General features: G+C 45.0%; 1 protein-coding gene across 3 annotated transcripts in view; it reads left to right on the plus strand.

Moving 5' to 3' along the window:
* The window catches only part of LOC111064849 (BAI1-associated protein 3), a 42,689-nt gene extending 26,585 nt beyond the window's left edge, over positions 1 to 16,104 (plus strand). For all 3 annotated transcript variants that reach the window (XM_022352659.2, XM_022352661.2, XM_022352662.2), the window contains 10 exons: positions 722 to 1,490; positions 3,083 to 3,314; positions 6,317 to 6,557; positions 8,774 to 8,942; positions 10,563 to 10,869; positions 11,865 to 12,377; positions 12,445 to 12,918; positions 14,008 to 15,397; positions 15,466 to 15,712; positions 15,777 to 16,104. In XM_022352659.2, the coding sequence (XP_022208351.2) occupies positions 1,028 to 1,490; positions 3,083 to 3,314; positions 6,317 to 6,557; positions 8,774 to 8,942; positions 10,563 to 10,869; positions 11,865 to 12,377; positions 12,445 to 12,918; positions 14,008 to 15,397; positions 15,466 to 15,712; positions 15,777 to 15,868 (4,128 nt within the window). In that variant the 5' untranslated portion in view covers positions 722 to 1,027 and the 3' untranslated portion in view covers positions 15,869 to 16,104. The remainder of the gene's footprint in view (positions 1 to 721; positions 1,491 to 3,082; positions 3,315 to 6,316; positions 6,558 to 8,773; positions 8,943 to 10,562; positions 10,870 to 11,864; positions 12,378 to 12,444; positions 12,919 to 14,007; positions 15,398 to 15,465; positions 15,713 to 15,776) is intronic.
* Positions 16,105 to 20,025: the final 3,921 nt, after the last annotated feature.

The following is a 20,025-nucleotide window of genomic DNA, read 5'->3' on the forward strand; positions in this document are numbered from 1 at the left end:
GGTGCGGAGGCGCAACTTCAAAAGAAATTTAATTAAGAGCCATCGCCGACAAGTGAGCAAAACGATTCACCCACTCAATCGAAGGAATCAGCAGTGGTTCACTTCATTCACTCCCATCAATCGATAGATCCCCACAATGGTGTTCACAAATCAATCGATAGACTCAACAAAAGCCTAAATGCAATCGCCACTCCCTTTTTCCCTGTATTTGCACAGGCTTTGGCTGGGCAAACAGGACGCACGGCTCCTATAAGTCAACAAAAATGCTGACGCTTACGAATCGTAGACAAATAGACAGCCAGGGGAATGACAGAAGTTGGAGAGGTGGTCTGTTCTGCAATAACTGAACAAGTTGGCTCAATTAAGTTTTTTTTTTTGTTCTCATTCGGTGCAAGTGCTTCCCCTCAAAAGTATGCAAGAGTGGCCAAGGGAATCAAAAACTCACGCAGAGCATCGCAGGGCACTGTACTTGCTCCGTTGTTCGATGGTGAAAAAACAGGAACCATTCCCCTTTCTAAGCCTCGCCCGTTCGCCTTGGTCTATTCTAATTGCTTTTAATCTGAAGACGAAAATATTTATGAGCACCGTACATCCGTATTTAGACCGGTCTTAGGACCTCGGCAGGAATTCAATTATTGCCAAAAATAAAACAGCGCACAAATCTCAGACTTAGGGTAGCCGAAGTTTCACCTTAAATAAACATTTAATTTCTTCCTTCCAGAGCCTTCGAGAGCTGCCACCAGGGAGGGAGGATAGCCAGAGCTTGCTGCCTAGGCCCCAGAATCGGACCAATTTCTATGAAACATAACGACGCCAGATACAGACACAGAGGCAGGGCCTGAGTAAGAGCCAAGGCTTTGCATACGCAAAAAGTTTCCAAGTGATTAATTTCACAAAGGGATTCAAAAACATCAAGGGGAGCAGGAGCAGGAACAGGAGCAGGGGTAGGAACAACTTAAGCCAATTACGCAAGTGATAAGAACGGAATAAAGCAAAGGCCGGGGCAGGGGCAACGCCAGATGCCGCCATGAGTTTCCTCAGCTCCATGCAGCAGTATGTAACAAGTGGCATCTCCAGTTTGGGACTTGGCAATCGACGCTTCTCCCTCTCCCGCCAGGAGTCCAGTGAGCAGCAGTCGGGAGGCGTTGGCGGCGTCCCACCTGGTGGTATCGCTGCCGCTACACCTCTGCCGCCGTTTCCACCGCAACAGCAACAACAGCAGCCGCTGCCATTGCCGTTGCCACTTCAACAACAACAACAGCAGCAGCAACAATTGCTGTTGCAACAGCAGCAGCAACCGTCACATGGCCACCCACCGCTTCAGCAACAGACGAGCATTGGCAGCGGCCTGGGCCTGGGCCTAGGTGCAGCTGCCGTTTATGGGGCACCGGCAACACCCATCGCAGGAGCGACAGCAACCGCGAGCGGCAGCAATTATCCATCCGGCGGCGTGGTGATAGGCAATCCGAATGCCACAAATCCATTACTGGGTGAGTTTTACTTTGCATTTGGCTTAGATCGGGGGGTCATGTACTTTGCCAAGGGCTTGTGGTGTGAGTCCCTGGCAGCAGTGGCAGCTAATTGATTTTCTAATGGCATCCCAAAGCCATTTAAATTGTAGAACTGCGATTCACTCCAGTGGTCCAAAGAAACAGGAGGTTAAATTTCAATCCTCTGGTGGAATCTAGTAAATAAATCCATCTATAAAAAAAAGTACAATTCATGCCAAAGTAAAGCTTACGTTTACTTTTACTTTTACCTTTGCTCCCACTTTCACTTTTCCATCAGCTGCCAAAACTTTGCGGTCTAAAACCCCCCCACAAAAAAACACAAAAGAACAATCTTGCTGCGTGTGGGCGTGTGTGTGTGTTTGTAGACCATCCAAAATGGCCGAACATGGAAAAGTTTATTGAATCTGCCAGGCGTTATCGAGTCGCAATATGAAAATAACATTACATATCTCGGGCGGTTAGAGGCACCAAATGCGACCAAAGTTTCGCTTTCGCAAATGTTTGGCCACGCCAACGCGTGTACTCGTACATACATGGGCTAGGGCTATGGTATCCACAAATGTACAGACAAATCCACCGCCCCCATGCGAGCAGAGGATGGTGTTGCTGCTCTGATGCTGGTGGAGCGAAAGCAATCAACATGCATATGTGACTTCTTGTGCGGCTTCTCTTGTTGGCTATGCAAAACTTGTTTGCCAAGCTAAACGATGTTCGGGTTGTTGTTTCTGTCGCAGTTGGCAAATGCAAACACATTTCAATGCCAAGACTCAGCCAAGCCAGAGAGCCACGCGAGCACACACTGGCGTGTCCTGGCCACAAAAACCGCCGACTGCGAAACTATCCAGGCATCGACATGGACTTGGTGGCATTTGCCCGAATTTTGATTCAGTGGCGCATCTCTACAGCATTTGAATCAAAATTGAAATTGGCTTATCTTGTTGCACGAGCCACGAACGAGCGGTTTGTCTTGGCCCAGAGACAACGGAGAACAAATCTCCACCGAGAGCCATCAGTGTGTAAGCGCATTTGCTGGCTCCCCATGTGGGTTCTGGCAGTTCTTTGGATTCCAGTCCAATCCAACTTTGAGCATGGGAATTTTTTTTTGCGAATACTTTTCCTGGCAGCTGCAGCGCCAGGGAGCCCTATTCTCTACCAAAAAACGATTTCCTGCTGAAGCCGCAGGAATGGTTTGGTTTGGTTTCATCCTAGTTCTAAGTAGGGCTTCCTCTGCCATTGTCCTTGTGAGGGCAACAACTAGAAGACTGCAGAACTGTGTACAGAACCATGAGTATGAGTGTAGTAGTGTATGTCGCCACAGCAGCCACACAGATGCATGTCAAGGTTGCGGTTGCAGTGCCGTTTGCCTTGAGCATCGCCATCACGCCGCATGGACCGCACCTCCATCGCACTGCACATTACCTTTGACTGGGGCTCGTTTCCCATTTGACTTTCGTGCCACACGGCCACACAGAGTTCTTCCCCCCAACATCGATTTGCATGTGTGTCGGCAGCAGTGGGGCTTCCAGACTAATTTTTTGCACAACTCAAAGCCTCTCTTCCTCTTTCTACAGGTTATCCCAAAACTGGAGCTGGCAGCACCTCCACATCCGCTTCCGGCAGCGGCGGCACACCCCAGTCCCGTCGTCAATCACGCGCCCTGGAATGCCTCGCCCCGCCGCGCACCGGCTCCTTCCGGCAACGCAACTCGCCGCTGCACCAAGTGGATCCACCGCCACGCCCACCGCTGGCCTTCTGCAAGCGTCGCCTCAGCTGGCCCGAGGTGGACCCACGCTCCAACTCCGGGTAAGTCCAAAGTCACCCAAACGGGATGGGCACCTAATGCATAGTTGATGTGCGAGAAGGGCTGAGAGCCAGAGCCTCAGAATGGATTTTCGAAATTAAATGTCTGTCTGAACAGGGGCCGAAACGGGCCTAAACCTCGTCCGGGACATGTTTACCGGTGGTAATTAACCTTTAGATGGAAATGTTAATATTTTCCTCAACTTGCCGCCAGAAATTTACCCAGACATGCACACACACACACACACACTTCCAGACACACGCACGCACAGAGGCATTCGAATGTGAAATGCATAAATTAAACAGCAAGAAAGGGGAAGAGGATGAATATATATATAGAGAGAGAGAGAAGGAGAGAGGGAGGCAGTTGAGGATAATGAGCGTCTTTGGGGATTTGAGGTCTGCTTTTGGGGCCATAAATAAGCAGTAAGCAGGCAGGAAGGCAGTCAGGGCAGGCGTCTCTTAAAGCCACATTCCCTTAAAGATACAGGGTACAGTGAGGCTCATTGGAAATCTAAAATGAATTATTTACCAATTAATTAATGTACTTCAATTTCAGTTGTTTTCTCGATTTGTTTTTTTCGAATGCCCAAAAGAAAACTTTACCGCTCTCGACCTTCATAATTATGTAATTAGAAAAGTTCCTTGAGTTTTCCCGAAGAAACTTTCGCATCCACCTACAGAGAGAAGGGATTCTGTTTCTGCTGCTGCTGCTGCTGGCCTGGCAACTTCCTTCGAATGCGGGCTAAACCTTTGAGTGTAGAAAAGTTTTTGCCCATAAGCTACATACACATAGACCCCCCAACCACCACAAAAACCCCTTGCCACATGGAGAGTTCCTTGTTCTTGAGCTTGTTTAAGGTCGCTGTCTTGGGGTTGGGCACTCTGATTGCTCTTAACGAGCAAGAGAATCCTCCCAGCCCAGGTGCAACATCCTCCCAACCCCAACCAACACAGCTGCAGCAGCATCTTTGTGGCACACAAAGCGAACGAAGCGCCATCCACTTTGCATAATACGGCATCTGCTTAACCCGAGAATGTGCGCATAATGTGAGTGCGGATCACAGGTTACATTTAATTAAGCCCGAAATGAGATTTTCGGTGGAAAGAACGCGAGTAAGATGATGGCTTTAAGAAATATGTGTTTTTGATTATCCCAATGTGTGAAGAGCGCTTGAAGTGTGTTCCACAAGAAGTTAAGGCATTCATTAGTCAAGTTAGCAGCCCCAAGGAGCTTCGGGAACTCTTCAAGCTGCTTTAATGAAGAGTGAGAACAGTTCGATTTATTTCCTTCATTAATGAAGCTATCGATACCAGGCCAAGGAATTGCCTTGCGGCCTGCCAACTTATGTTGTCTGATGTCCGTTTTCCAGAGCGTCCATACACATTCCAAATTAGCATCTAACCGCACATTTTTCTGCTTAATTTATCAGTGTAAGCCGAATAATTATTCGGCTTATTAATCTATAATTGGTTCGCGAATTCTCATATTTAATGCATCAAGTGTTAATTGGAGCGAAATTAGTTTGTCACCACACATCCATTAAATTTAAGCAAAGAGAAACAAATTACCCAAACGAAAATTCAATTCAATTAAATATTATGCACACGCAAAAAATAAATTCATCATAGCACAATTTATTCATCAGCAATTTAAGTGCATTTGCTGAGAAAGTCAACAACAACAAAAATAAATAATTAGTGTCAAAGTTTGGGTTCGCATACAACTTTTTCACCTCGAAAATGATTTTATTTATTTTTTACCTTCAAGTTAAATATAAAATAAATATTCGCGACAAAATAAATACCAAAAAAAATACACACACAAAAAAAAGTTCACTACAAAACTTTTTTAGGGACCACACAAACAATGCATGGCAGTGAAAAAATTGGGATAAAAAATCTGAAAAATTGAAACCGAAATTGAGTGTCTCTGGAAGCGATGAAATCACAAAGCAAAGCAAGGGCAGCGATGAAGGAAAATAAAATAGCAAAATAAACAACTGCGCGGAAAAGTTTGAAATTAAAACTTTTCCCAGAGAGGGGCACAGTACGGTCCGGTACAACTTCAAACAATGCAGTTAGTGTCCTGGGCAGTGTCTGCACAGTCTACCCTATCATTTACGGCAATTAAGTTGACCATTTTCACACGCCCTACCCACACGTAACTCCCACACACAAATACACCCAGAGACAGAGAGGTGCTCACAAAAAGTGTTGCCTACATTTCAGGGTGTCGACAGAAAGTGTTGCCTACTGTGGGGACTCATCGCTTGGGTTTATTTTTGTTTGCCCCATAAAAGTAACGTAAACGTAAAAAATCATCATCGCCGGCGACAAAGTTAAGCCGCTTAGCTGTTTCCCGTGCTGAGTGCGCAAAGTTTTGCTCAACTTTTCTTTGCCACATCTGCTCTGATAGGGGATTTACCCCACAGATGGTATGGTATGCGTCTGTGGTGCTGTGCGTCTGTGTGTCTGTTGCCTGTGTGTGTGGGTGAGGCATGCAAATCAAATGATTAGGTTGAGCATCCCAGCTATCGTGTCTAGGCCTAGTTAGGACCCGTTCCACCCACCCACTTCCTCCCGCCACACACTCGCACTGAAACTTTCAATCAAATATGCAAACTTCTGAATATTTGTATACAATTAGCGGCTCAGGGCGAGATTGGGGGGTAGGCATGCAGTGGTACGTGGTATGGGTATGAGATACGAGGGGCCAAGGGTAGCGTAGTCCGGGCAACAGGCGACCCTTATCAATGTTGAAATAGGTACGGCACGGACAATGTCACTTTTATGCGCAGAGAAGAGCATATTGACAGTCCCAATTAAAGTCAGACACCGAACTGACAGGGACAGGCAGTCAATTTGAATATTCTTTGATACGACTCGTATCGAATGGAGTCCAGAATGGAGTCCCCCCCACCACCCTCCTCTCTTGCACACCCCCTTGCACATATGGATAAGCCTCTACTTTATCGTTTTATTTTTTTTATTTGAATATACAGGGTACAGGAAACGGATGGCTCGTATTTTGAGAACTTTACATCGCTCGGCTGGAAACGTGAAAATCGTCGCATGTCAGCCACGCGTGCCGCCGAAGCACGTGCCGAGGCTAATCCCGAGAACGAACGTGATCCGCCGGCGCCCGAGGAGTCCATTGACCGCCAGGACGAGAAAGAGAAGCTGTATGCGGAGGTCTTGCATACCATTGCCAATACGGTGGGCGCCCCTGCACCGGGCGGACAGGTAAGTGGATCAGAGATAAATCAATATTAATGTGGGGGGAGGGGCTATATCCTCAGGGGTGAGGGCCAGAGCTGAATGAAATTATGATTTGGGTGAGCGAGAATGGGTGAAGTTATGCAAATAGTTACAAATTATATAAATTAAGGCAATTTCGGGGGATAACCCGTCACACACACTCACACACACACCCACAAAGATACAGATAGACTTACATCTGGGCCCTGAAGCAGGGATGCAAAATTATTGAAAGGCTTAATCGGGCCCATTAGGGGTCTGTAAGACGTTTTGCAATTTGAATGATTAATTTCTGGGTTGACCCAAGGCGCACAACCCCACATTCCACATCTGGCAGGGGAACTCAATTTCTTTTGACCGACTCTCGAGCTTATGTTTAAGAGGTGGGAGGGGTGCAAAAATTCAATTAAAAATTCGCTACTTTTTCATCGACATTGATGATTGCCATTTGCTAAAGGAATTTTCCAATATTTTCGCCATATTTTTCTCTATCGTCCGCCTGCCTCAACACGAGTTCATTTTTCAATTATCGTTTTTAATTTAAGAGTAAGAAAATTGTTAGACGCCCGCCGCCCAGTGCACAACTAATGAAACTTGAGCTTGGGTCCCAGAGGGCGGGTCAGAAGGCGGTCGCTCCAATAGGAGGAGCACTGCTGGGCAGTGGAGTGGCAAGATGAGAAGCAAGGTTACGCCAGCATAATAAAAGTTTCCTCCTAGTCCTAGTAAGCGGAAAATACGCGTTCGTCCTGCTGTGATTGAGTTGAAACTGGTCAAATCTCGCGGGTCCCTGCAAAGCTGATAGAGAAACGTGGCCACAGAGAAACTCGGTACAGAAAGTTATTGCCTTGCACAGTCTCAATGGGGGACGGCACCTTCTTCCCCTTTCTCTGCTTTAGTTTGTTGGCCATTTTTGCATTTAATGGTAAATAATTACAAGTAAATGCGATTTGCTCGACCACCAGAGGGTTAAACCTTTGCTAATGGAAATTAATGAAAAGAAAAAATATAAAATAAAAGTAATAACGGCAGAGAGTGAGAGAAAAAGAAAGAATCCAAGAAAGTTTCTCCATCTTGAAGGTTGTCCGGTTATAATCAGGCCAAATCAGAGGGGGGGGAATGAAAAGAAGGATTAGTTACAATTATAATGAGCTATGAAAAACTTACTCGTAGGAGAAGAAACAACAAAAAAAAGGGCATCGAAAAGGAAAAAATAATAATTATTAGACATTGCATTTTATTCTTAGATCAATTTATTTAAATTTCTTTTCATTTATTTCATTTGTTTAGCGTAATATTGAAAACAATGGTTATTTTCACTGCAAAAGCTATCGAACTGCAAAGAACACCAATCAAAACCGATGGCATTACTTTCTTGAATTGATTTTTCCATTTAAAAGCCATTTTTGAATACCCCAATTTAAATGCAAATCAATTTCGTAAATTACGAACAAATATTCAAGCCAATCATTCGCTGTCTCCAAGACTTGGGTTCATCCTGAATAGCATATCAAATGGTTTCTAATCATTATTCAAACTAAGTGATATATTTCAGAAATTGTGACAAAAATACGCAATAATTTAATTGGATTTTGAAAATATTTGCAACATAAGTCTGAAATTTGAAGCACCCTCGCTATCCAAGTGGAATTAATGTCATCATAATGAAGTTTTCTCATAATTTCAACTGCAGGTCCAGGCAATCAAATTATAATAACAGCCGTAGAACAGCAGTGGGGGAGGGATGGGGTGGGGTGTGTGATGAAAGCGTTACGCGAACCGTGATAAAAATCAAAAGTCGAGAGGCTAATAAATTCAACGAAAGATAAATCAATAGAGATGAGAGAAAATAAGAAAATGAAAAGACAAGAAAATCGAGACAACCAAAACGAAAAGAAAAAGAGAAGAAAAAAGAAAAAATGTTTTGCCAGCCAATAAATAAAATTTCTTTTACTTTGTCACTTCGCAACGGGGAAAATATGTAAATTTTTCAATTTTAATGATATTATAATTTTGTTTACTCCCAAATATTTAAAAATAAATGACAATATAATTAAATTAAATGAGAATAAATTTACTCTCCTTCTCCCCATGTCAACATGCGGCGTATACGTAATTTGGCACACATGGAAAACTCGCTTCGTCTTTGGCTTCCTTTCTGTCTGCGCTTACTGTCTGGTTGCTGGATGCTGGATGGTACACAGTTTGCACATTACAAGGATGAAATGTATCTGCATGCACAGCGCGCCTTTGGTGTCAATCCGGATCGTCATTATCGCCTGCTGCATGCCTCCGCCGAGGATAAACCAAAGATAATCGTACTCTCTGCGGTGGTAATCGAGGCTGATGGCCTGGAGGCAAAGGATGCCAATGGTAAGAGCTCCAGTCGACACCTCGTTCTCCTCTCCGATGTATCAATCTGTCTACATATACTATATACATATATGCATGTGTCTACCAGCCTTCCTTCTTCCTTCTCTTGTGTTGTGTCGTCTGTAAATATTTTTAGTTTGTAAATTGATTTTGCGGCTGTTGCGGTAATTGCATTATGAAATTGTGCATGTGTGTGTGTGTGTGTGACCCTGAGTCTGTGCCTGGGCAAATCAAAAAGCCAAACGAGGCATCCATAAACTGTGGCACCATGTGCGTTGACTATTTCCTTCAATTATAGTATATTTTCTTCGCTTTTCTTTCACATTTTTTTGGGTATATGCTGTCTCAAAGTAACAGTTTTGCTTATGCCCATTGCCTGGTCTCGCATCTGTCTCTGGGTCGACAGCTACCAGCGCCAGCTCCAGTGTTCGTTCAATAAATTTGCAATTTAATGCTTCCCATTTTGTTCATTATGCTCGAGAGCAGAGCAGAGTAGAGCCCCAGAACCAGAACCAGAACTAGGAGCATGAGCTGGTGCTCCTCCTCCGTTTGCCACAGCCACATCGAAGGCAACGCAATTTCGCATTTTAATGTGCTCAAGGATGTGTAAGGAATACGTTGAGTGCTCCTTCGTCTACTTCTACTTCTGTTTGAGCATTTTTTTTTTGCTCCTGCCCAGTCCTAGTAGTGCAGTGTTAGTGCCGTCTGCCATCTGCTAAATGTACTGATGACGGCTTCCGTCTTGCCATAGAAGAAGGAACAGCAGCAGCAGGCAGGAGTCAGTGGGTGGCAGAATATTCCAGGCAGGAGTGTAAGTGAGTGTGGAGGGCAGATGGCAAACAACCAACTCGTTGCCAATGAAACATGGCCGATGAGAGCAGGCGACTGGCCTTTGTTTGGGCCATTCTCGATTGGCAAATAAGCTGCCAAAGCGGAGAATCGGGTGCTCGGCTCGGGCTCAGTTTTCATTAGCAGCCATTGATTCCCTTTGGCCTGGTCAAGCATGAAAGCCAGTAACACAATTGGTCATTACAATGAGTGCTGCTGCTGCTGCTGCTCCATGTACAAATCCGAATGCCAAATGAGCAATTTCTGTGCGGTAATCGCTTTACAGGCGCAATCCTCAGCCAGAAGCTGAACTGATTTCGGTACAGATCCTGGATGGAGTCCCACCTTAAACTCTTACCCAAAACTCAATGACAATTCCCATTGCGACCATTTTTTCGCTCTTCATAAATAATCTTAATCTTGGCACTCGGCATCTGTTCTGCATTTATGGCCAATGGTCGATGGCCGATGGCCCCCGTGCGTTAATCACGGCCACTTAATAATTGAGCGGCACTTTATGCAAATGAAATGTTAATCATACGCAATGTGTGAATGGCACCAGCTGACACCGTAGTCTGTCCCCGATACCCGTGGGGGGCAGCCCCATTAATTGTTATTTAATGTCATTCGGGCGAGCACTTCATTAATACAGCACCATTTCTCACTTTCCTCTCTCTTTCTCTATCTGTTTTTCCTTTTCCTTGCCATCACTTATTCCACTGACACACACACTCACTCTCTGTGGCCCTCTGTTTCTGCTTCTGTATATCCAATTATTTATTGGCCCCGCAGGTTTCTCGGATCCGTACTGCATGCTGGGCATCCAGCCGGACGGTGACGGTTGTCCGCCCGTGTCGCCGCTGCCGCTGCCGCCGACACCGCGCGCCCTATCGGCGGACATGAGCGGTGGCTTTGACAACAGCGCCACGGATTCGCCGCCGCACCGAAAGCATAGCTTCCGGCTGAGCTTCAAGCGGCGGGAGGCGGGTCGACGGGAGCAGCGCGACTCACTGGGCGGCCCGGTGCCTGCAAAGCTCATCAAGGCGACCAGCATCAAGCCGCACACGCTGACCCCCAAATGGAACGAGAAGTTTAAATTGTAAGTGAATCAAATGGACAGGACTAGAGTGAGGAGTGGAGTGGGGGACCATTTGAAATTGTTTGCCAAATCAAATGGAGGGGCACGGCACATTTAATGGTGGGGATTTGTAAAGAATTATTCAATTACTGCCGCGCTCTTCCCAAACTTGAAAATACTTGAAATTTCATCTACAAAAGCAAAGTGGGTTTTCAGGCTTCATTTACGCTTCACTGGTTGATAAATGTGGCTCACACTCGGGCCGGAAAAAGGCGAAAAACAACCAGAAAATATCTCTGTCGCATGCTAAACGATTCGAATCCCCCAAGCACCGAACGTAATTTACGAGTTGTAAGCAATAAGGAAAAGAAATCCATTTAAATTCACCATCAAATTGAAACACAAATGCATGTGAAAGATGCCCCATAAGAAATGCAATCAAATTTATGTTGCAATTGCAATAAAACAGAACGGAAAGAGGGCCATAACTAAGGCAAGTCGAAGCTTGGATACACTCTTAAAATAGGGACAGCCTTGGAAATACCTAAAGGGATTATTTCACTCCCCTTAGGAATTCTAATCATAGCCAGATCCCTGGCTATCCTGTCCAATTACGATTAATTGACATTTCAAGCTCTTTCAGATATGAAATATGAAACCATTCAATTATAATACATAAATATTTGGTACATTAGGGAAAATTGCAGAGGTCCCCCTATTTATAACGAGTACTTTCCGGTAAATATTCCGTCAGCAGAGTATTTCCAATTTAAAAGCAAAATATAAATCTTGTAATAAATTAAATGAAGCAGCAAAGCTCGGGGTCATATTCCAAGAAATCTATAAACACATGCTAACATTTGTAAGAGCTTTGAAAACACACACACCCACACATAAAAAAATGGAAAGCAACAAGCATTTCCACAGGATATATTATAGATATTATAATGGTTGGGTACCCATAAACAGAGTTCGGAGCTAACACAATCGCCATCTTCTATTTGTCGCCGCCATAGTGACATAGATGACATCAACACGGACACCTTTCACCTGGACATTTGGGACCACGATGACGAAAGCTGCGTCCTGGACGCCGTCTCGCGACTGAACGAAGTTCGTGGCGTGCGCGGTTTGGGGCGTTTCTTCAAGCAGGTCTGCCAGTCGGCGCGTCAGGGCTCCCAAGACGACTTTCTGGGCTCCGTGAATATAGCCATATCGGATATACCCTCAACGGGCCTGGATGCCTGGTTCAAGCTGGAGGCACGCAGCCATCGCAGCACCGTGCAGGGACGTATCCGTCTCAAGCTGTGGCTCTCGACACGCGATGATCGGGGCAATATCGTCGAGGAGAATCACGAGCACCAGATGCACAAGGTCGAACAGCTGCAGATGGTGTTCATGCAGCACGAGGTGACCACCCACGAGCCCTCGTGGACTTGGTGCGGAGATCTGCCTGGTCCGGCCCTCACCATACTCCATCAATTGGCTGTACAGGGGGATCTATCGGATTTGCATTGCGCCATGGCCAGGTGGGTTATCCAACGAAAAGGGAAGCAGAAGCAACCTTTTCGAGCCATAAATCTTTTTTCCTTTCAGATATGTGGCTGCTGCCAAGCTGAATCGATCGACGCCATTGGACCCGAAATTCCTCCACCGTCTGCTTGGCGATGTGGAGAAGCAATGGAATCAGCCCAATCAGGAGGCCTTGAGCCGCGATCTGGAGCAGTGGCTGGCCGAGGCGATGAATGGATTTGTGGAGCGTTCGCTGAACCAGATCCGACGGCACAGGGACATCTTTCCGGCCCTGAATCCGCCCTCGCTGATACGCCTGGAGTTCCTGCTGCGCTGCCTGGGATTGCTCGGCTCCATGCGGGCGTTTCGGGCCGTCTGCCCCTTCAACAAGGGCGTACGCGGCGAGGTGGTGAATGCCCTGCGCAAGGGCTCCATCATGTGGGGCCAGAATGTGCTACGCGAATCGCAATGCTTGCCCAATCCATTATCGAACTTCGTAACAACATTAACGGCCGACATCCAGCTGGGACAGACGTATTACCATGCCCTCTTCGACAAGTGAGTACTCGCAGGATTCCGTATCAGTTGTTTTAGTTACCGCTTCCGCCCAGCATTAGATTAAGTATCCCGGACACGTGTCGCCCATAAAACCAAGCTGCAAGGTATCCAACCACCCGCCTGGCACTCTACAAATAACATTACGAAAAGCAGTTTAGGAAAACAAGCAGCGAGGTCCTGGGTCCTCGGTCCTCGGTCCTGGGTCCTGTGTCCTGTGTCCACGCACTGCACTCTCTCTCTCTATCCCGACCAGTGTTGACCCAATTGAATTGACGTCATTTCGATTTGAACTTATCCGCAATCGGCGCCCGGGGGCGAACCACTTTACAGTCGCTGCTCTCTAATCAGTTTGAGCATTTGTCAAGTGCCACGACGACTCAAAGCTCATAAAGCTAACGAGCCTTAATGAGGGCCACAAAATGTTGTCATGACAGATGGCCCGTAGCGTTGCTCAGGGTACTCCTAGCACTCACAGAGTAGTGGAATCCTCATGCGAAGGTTGCAGATAGTTCCCTCAGGGAACGCCCTTGCCCTCCATAGTGGTTAGAATCTCGTAAATGAAGTAATATATTGATCAACCGAACGATACAGATCACGTTACACCATTAAACGCCAGCGGAACAGCCTCTCATAACCGCTCCACACTTCTGGATGCATAGTTCCGCATCGTTGGCCTACCAGGGCGGACTAATCAGTCACATATTTGCCAGTTAGCGGGGCCATAAAAGAACCTTAATGAGGACATCAAGTGGCTTACACACATAAGCCTTAAATTAATTGCACTGTCATAAAAATGCTCTCACGTTGCTGCCCCAAGCGGCGCACAGGACAGGAAAGGATAGAACAGGGCAAGACAGGACAGGACAGGGCGCACAGCATCCTGATGAGGCATTTAACAAACATCAAGTCCGGAAGCTGTCAGAGAAAGTGTTGAGTGGAGAGGCATTAGCAAAAATTTAGTTACAGCCAGGGTCTGTCCGTTCCGTGCTAATTGCGGCTTCTCCTCGCTTTAAAGTGAGAGCCATAATTTGTCTGCCGCCGGAACTACATTTAAACTCCATCTTCCTCCTCCGTCTGTCTCCTCCACAGCACGAATGGCATCCAATACTTTAGCATTATCTACAAACAATACGATGCGATGGTGGGCGAGGAGCTGTACAGCCGCATGGCCGCCGGCCAGGTGCCTGGGGTGCGGATGAACCTGTCGCAGTATGCCGTGCTCGAGGGCGATGCGGAACCGGTGGACACGAAGCCGTTTGAATTGTTTCTGGCTCTGCAGGAGTTCTGTCATTTGAAACGACACCTGTCCGCCCAGCCCCAGCCGCCGGAGAAGCCGCTGGCCCTGAGCAACAGCCACGAATGGTTCATCCCCACCTTTGAGCGCTGGATGATGGTGAGCAAGGCGAAGGCCCTGCAGCGTATCCGAGCAGCCATCCGCATGGACGCCATCTGTGAGGGCGAGCGCATCGTTAGGTACAGCAGCTCCTCGGTGGACACGGCCAGCACGCTGCTGAACATCAAGGAATTCTGGAAGGTCATCAACTGGCCGGACGAGGACACGGCCATCATGCTGGAGTCGCAGCTCATCGATGTGGTATGCTCGGCGGCCATGCATTACTGCGACCTCATTCACACGGCGCTGGCAGACAGCGGCTACTACGAGCAGCAGGGTCCGTTCCGCTGCTCGGACGACATGTGCGTGACCGTGAACAATGTGGAGTATGTGCGCCGCACTCTGGCCGAGTTCCGCTCGGATGAACAGCCACTGGAGGAGTCGGCCGACAACCTGCTCGAGTCGAGCCTGACCCACATGGAGAACCGCACCGAGCGCATCCTCTCGAAGCTGGCTCCGCTCATGCAGATGTCGCTGCAGAAGGCAATGTTCCATCTGGCCTGGTCACCAGATTCCTTGCCGGCCAATCAGGCGATTGTGCCGCTGCTGGAGTACTTGGACTGCCACCTGGCGGCCCTCAACAGCGCCCTGCTCACCAAGAACTTCAACCGATCGCTGCGCTTCATCTGGAAGACGGTTCTGGGCGAGATGTCCCGCCAAATGGAGACGGGCGATGAGACGGACAAGCCCACGCATTTCCACAAGCGGCTCTACGAGGCCCTACAGCTGCTGGTGGACTTCTTTCATGCCGAGGGCCAGGGCCTGCTGCTGGAGTGCCTGCACACGGATGACTTCTGGCGCATCGAGCAGCGGCTGCAGTTCCACAAGACGGACACGGATCGGCTCATAGACATGTTCTACATGAATCGCTTGCGGGAGCAACTGATGACCGTGTGTCCAAGTCCGTATGGCTCGCTGGCCGTGCGGGCCTACTTCAATCACGATTCTCTGTGTGTGGAGGTTCTGCATGCCAGGGATGTGGTGCCATTGGATCCGAATGGGTTCAGTGATCCATTTGTGGTCATTGAGCTGCTGCCACGAAGGGTCTTCCTGCACTGCATGGAGCAGCAGACGAATGTCCACAAGGTGAGATTCCTCTCTCTCTCTCTCCCATCTTAGGGATGATGTTTAAGTTCCATTTATATTTTCCTTAGCGCACTTTGAATCCCATTTTCGACGAGTGTTTTGAGTTCTCGGTGACATTGGAGCAATGCCTCACCGATGGCGCCATGATCTGCTTCACCGTCATGGATCACGATGTCCTCACGGCCAATGATTTCGGCGGCGAGGCCTACCTGGCTCTGGGCAACATACCCGGCGTGGAGGCCTACAGCACCAGTGTGGACAACTTTCATGGCCTGAAGCAGATCGAGCTGCCCCTCATGCAGCAAAAGGATAAATGTAAGTTGCATTTTTTCCTTTCGATAACGAACTTCTTTCGATGCCATTTCATATTTTCTACAAGGCAATCCCATTTTGCAAATCCTTGAGCTGCGCGTCAATGACAAACAGGCCCAGGACTTTGTGCGCAAACAAAAGGCGCGATTTATCACTTGATTTTAAAGAACAACAGGGACAGGATCAGACAGAACAGGACAGGACAGGAAGGACAGAGCGAACCGTTTGTAAAACGTGTATTTGAAGAGATAAAAGTTTGAAAATTGTGGTGGATCGTGCAATGTAATTGCATTGATGGCGGATAACTTAACCAAAAGCTACTCGTAAACTGTATCCAAACCAGCATTGTATGTATTGTACTTAATCTAGTTGTTTGACAAAGACTCCAATCACCCCACCCCACCCCTCTCCCCTACCCACCATTCTTCTCTTCTGTTTGTAAATGTTAGCGAAATATCGAAATCGAAATGAAATTCCAATGGTGCAAAAGTAACAAGTAAATGGGACATGACATGCATTCCCTGCTCTACACAAAACGTTGCTTGAACAAAATTATAAGTAAAGAAAAAACTAACTAACTAAGCACGACCTACAATATGTAGATGCGTAGTATTGATGATGTATTGCTGAAGTTGTCACAATTAGGCAATTAATGAAAATTTATTAGAAGAAATCAAACTCACGAAACACTGAATATACACAGACGCAGATCACAGATACAGACACAACACTAGAGATACCTACTACTCCAGCACCCAGATGCGTTTTGAAGACTTTTAACATGGACACAATGAAGGAGTTTCGGATTACCGGAACTTGGGATAGACACCACACAGCATTTTTTGGGTCAATTTAAACTATACGAAATATATCAATATATACATTTATGAATGGGGCAAAATGCAAACTCCTTTCTACCATATGCCAAGAAACAATCAAAAAATAAAAACTCCGAGCTTCTTTGAAAACCCGGCTCCCTCCCTTACACACACACTCTAAACACTTAACCATATAAAAGAAAGCTATTTATAATATATACCTATATATATATAAATGTATGTATGTATGTTTGAAGATATATGTATATGGTGTATACAATTTATATCACGCCCAAAGGACAGTGTAACTAAGTCTAAAGTATATTTGTAAACTATTTTCTGAGCACAGATTTTGTATAAATTTATTAGATACACACACGCTTGTCCCCCCTACCCTACGCTCTCCCCAGAGAAGCAGCCTTCAGCTCTTTTGCTTATACACAACTTAGGGCTTTTTCCCCAAAAAAAAAAACACAAACACACACACTCCTCTCCACTCTACTCTAGAACCCCATCCCGAATTGATTTTTGTACCCAGAAGAGGAAGAAGAAGGTCTCGCTTCTATTGTAAATTTTGTACTATATACAATGGTCTCTCTATAAAGAAGAAACTCAAACATATACCTCCTACACACAGCTACATATATTGTATGTACGAGTAGTATATTATGAATAATGAGGGGATTGTTGGAACTGTAACTCTTAACTTTAAACTGTAGCAAAAAGAAACTTTTTATACCTTTGGCAAAGGCATCAGCGGTCGGGGCTGAGGACAATTTTAAGCGAAGAAAAACTAAAGCGAACTAAAACTACGCGATACGAAGATGGGAGACATGTTTGTATGATGCACAACAAAAGAAAAGAAATGCAAAGAAAATCCAAGTCAAATTACAAGCTATTTTTAATATTTACACTGAACTTCAGCGGGAAACACCGGACGACAGACACTTCATGAATGTTAATTACAAAACGAACGAGTATTATGGCATACAAAAATATAAATATTAATATATACATACATATATGGATAAATAATTAATCAGTGAATGTGCAGCAAGTATTTAGTTAGTAAGATCAACTATTTTTGGTTCTGTATGTTTGCACAGCCTTTACCTGATCTGAGCTCTCGAAACTACTTTATTCAGTTCGATTTTGTTACGTTGCGTTTTTAGTTTGATTTTTTTCATTCAACTTCGGTTAAGGTCTGCCATCGCCAAGACATCGACAAAGATCAGGAGACAAACATCGAAGTAGAATCAACGCTGTATGATTATAATTTCTACGAGTATATGCTAAATGTGTCATTGCGGAACTGCAACTATATATATTTTCCTTTTCCTGTGACTCAAATATCTCCAAAAGCACTTGTTATTTTGAACAGCTCTTCTCCGACAGAACTACTCTCTCTCTTCCAGGCTCTTTGTGCAGCTAAAAGAAATAGTTGATGAAAACGTAATTGAATAAAATACGATTATTCGTAAATATATAGGTAAATGTTTGCCGTACTAACCAACCCACAACTACTGTGTTGATATGTGTACCTATGATAATTTCCTATATCGAATAGACAAACTCGAACACACACACAAACAACGCATGTGCAAACACGCAAACAATAAGAATAAATCAAATGAAATCAATTAAATTATTCATGTTACTAGCACTAGCTAAAGAGTAAATACTACCAAAAAAATAAACTAAAATAAAATAAAGCGTAATCGGACACCGAAAAGAAGAGAAAAAGTGAAAACTGATATACAAATACAAATATGCGAAAGTTTTGGCCAAACCAAAGAGACCAAACGCATTTGCCACAAACACAACCAATCCAAACCAAACCAAACCAAAAACAGAACATACGATACGAATATGCAAGAAAAATCAAGGCCAAAACATACATGAGTGTATACCTACTATACCATACTATGGTATCTACATATAACTACATATATATAATATACATATTTGAATGTACAATTGTTGTGCTAGTTACAGAATATAGAACACAAAACAAAGGAACCTACAACAGAGCCCTCCTACATGCATATAGTACAATGCAAATACATTCTGATTGCTATATATACAAGCAACCAGCAGACAGAAATAAAAAACCAAGCTTACAGCTAACTACTACAAGATATTGTCGATTATACATACACGTTACAAATATTTATTTATTTCAAACTTTTACACAGAAACGAATGCCCCCCCATACCATACACATTTAAATAGAAAACAGAAATGAGAAAATATAGGTACAATATTTTTAAACTGTTGTATTTTTTGTAAGCCAAGACAGAACTACTAAACAAACAAACAAACAAACAAAAAACACTCTACCGCCGAAACTTGATAAAAATATTTTAATGAGTAATAGCAAGAACAGCAAGGATACGTGGCATATAGTTTTTTTTAAATGTGAATACATTAATATTTATGTGTGTGTATTGCAAATACCAACAACGGGCCACAATTCAGGTTCCTAAGCTCCCCTCCGTTAAGTAATATCTGAATAGCAAGCGAACAAAAAACACCGCAAATAAACGATCCTAACTAATCCTAAGTACATATGTATGTAAATGTGTGTGTGTCAACTGTGCAACAGCTAATATCAAATCAAAATCCAAAATGTGAGCAAAACCCTATTTAATGTGAATCCAACAAAATGCTGCAGAAAGAAACATTATCAAATTCAATCAATAAATGTCAATGAATAATTAAAGTGAAAATGCAGTTAACAAATGGGTGGGGAACACACTCTATAAATGGTCAAATGGACAAAGAAACCCTTTCAATCAGCTTATCCTTTAGGAAGTGCAATCGTTGTTTCGTCTCTGATAAGCTGGAATCAATCCATATGTCTAACTTGGCATTAAGACAAATTGTCGTCCCGTCCTCGGCAGGTTGCGGCAGGCAAAATGTTCATGGAATTGATTTGAGGCAGCGCTACGCGGATGTGTGTTGCACGTCAAAGGTCGGTTCCTGCCATCGTCACGGCTCAGTAAGTGGCAGCGTGAAAGTGTGGAAAAAGCTTTTATCTAAATTAAATCCTGACACATGCCAAGTTCCGACCCCATCTCCGGCTTTTGTTGGGAGCCAGTTTACTGCATATGACGTACAAATGACTCGCGTTTTAAGGTTCAGTACGGCAAGGGTCATGTTAAAGCGATCCTTTGAGACATGTCTGTGCGTGTATATTTAAGAGATATCCTAAACTTTTTTCACGACACACAACACTAGGAAAATCTGTGCAGTTTTATGCAACTTTTATGGCACCAACACACACACAGCCGAAGAAAAGTTTTTACGACTTGCAGTTCCAAACAACAAACATCCAGACGTCAGGACATCATCTCATGCTGCGCCGCCTGATGTGTACCGTAAGCAAGAAGTAACGGGTCCGCTAAGAAAAATACCAAAACGAAAAGAGTGACAAACTGAAGACAATAAAAAAAATACCAGAGGCGAACACGTCTGCGAGGGCTGGAAAGACAAGAG

Source organism: Drosophila obscura, unplaced genomic scaffold, assembly GCF_018151105.1.
Source record: "Drosophila obscura isolate BZ-5 IFL unplaced genomic scaffold, ASM1815110v1 contig_208, whole genome shotgun sequence".
Lineage (NCBI taxonomy): Eukaryota > Metazoa > Arthropoda > Insecta > Diptera > Drosophilidae > Drosophila > Drosophila obscura.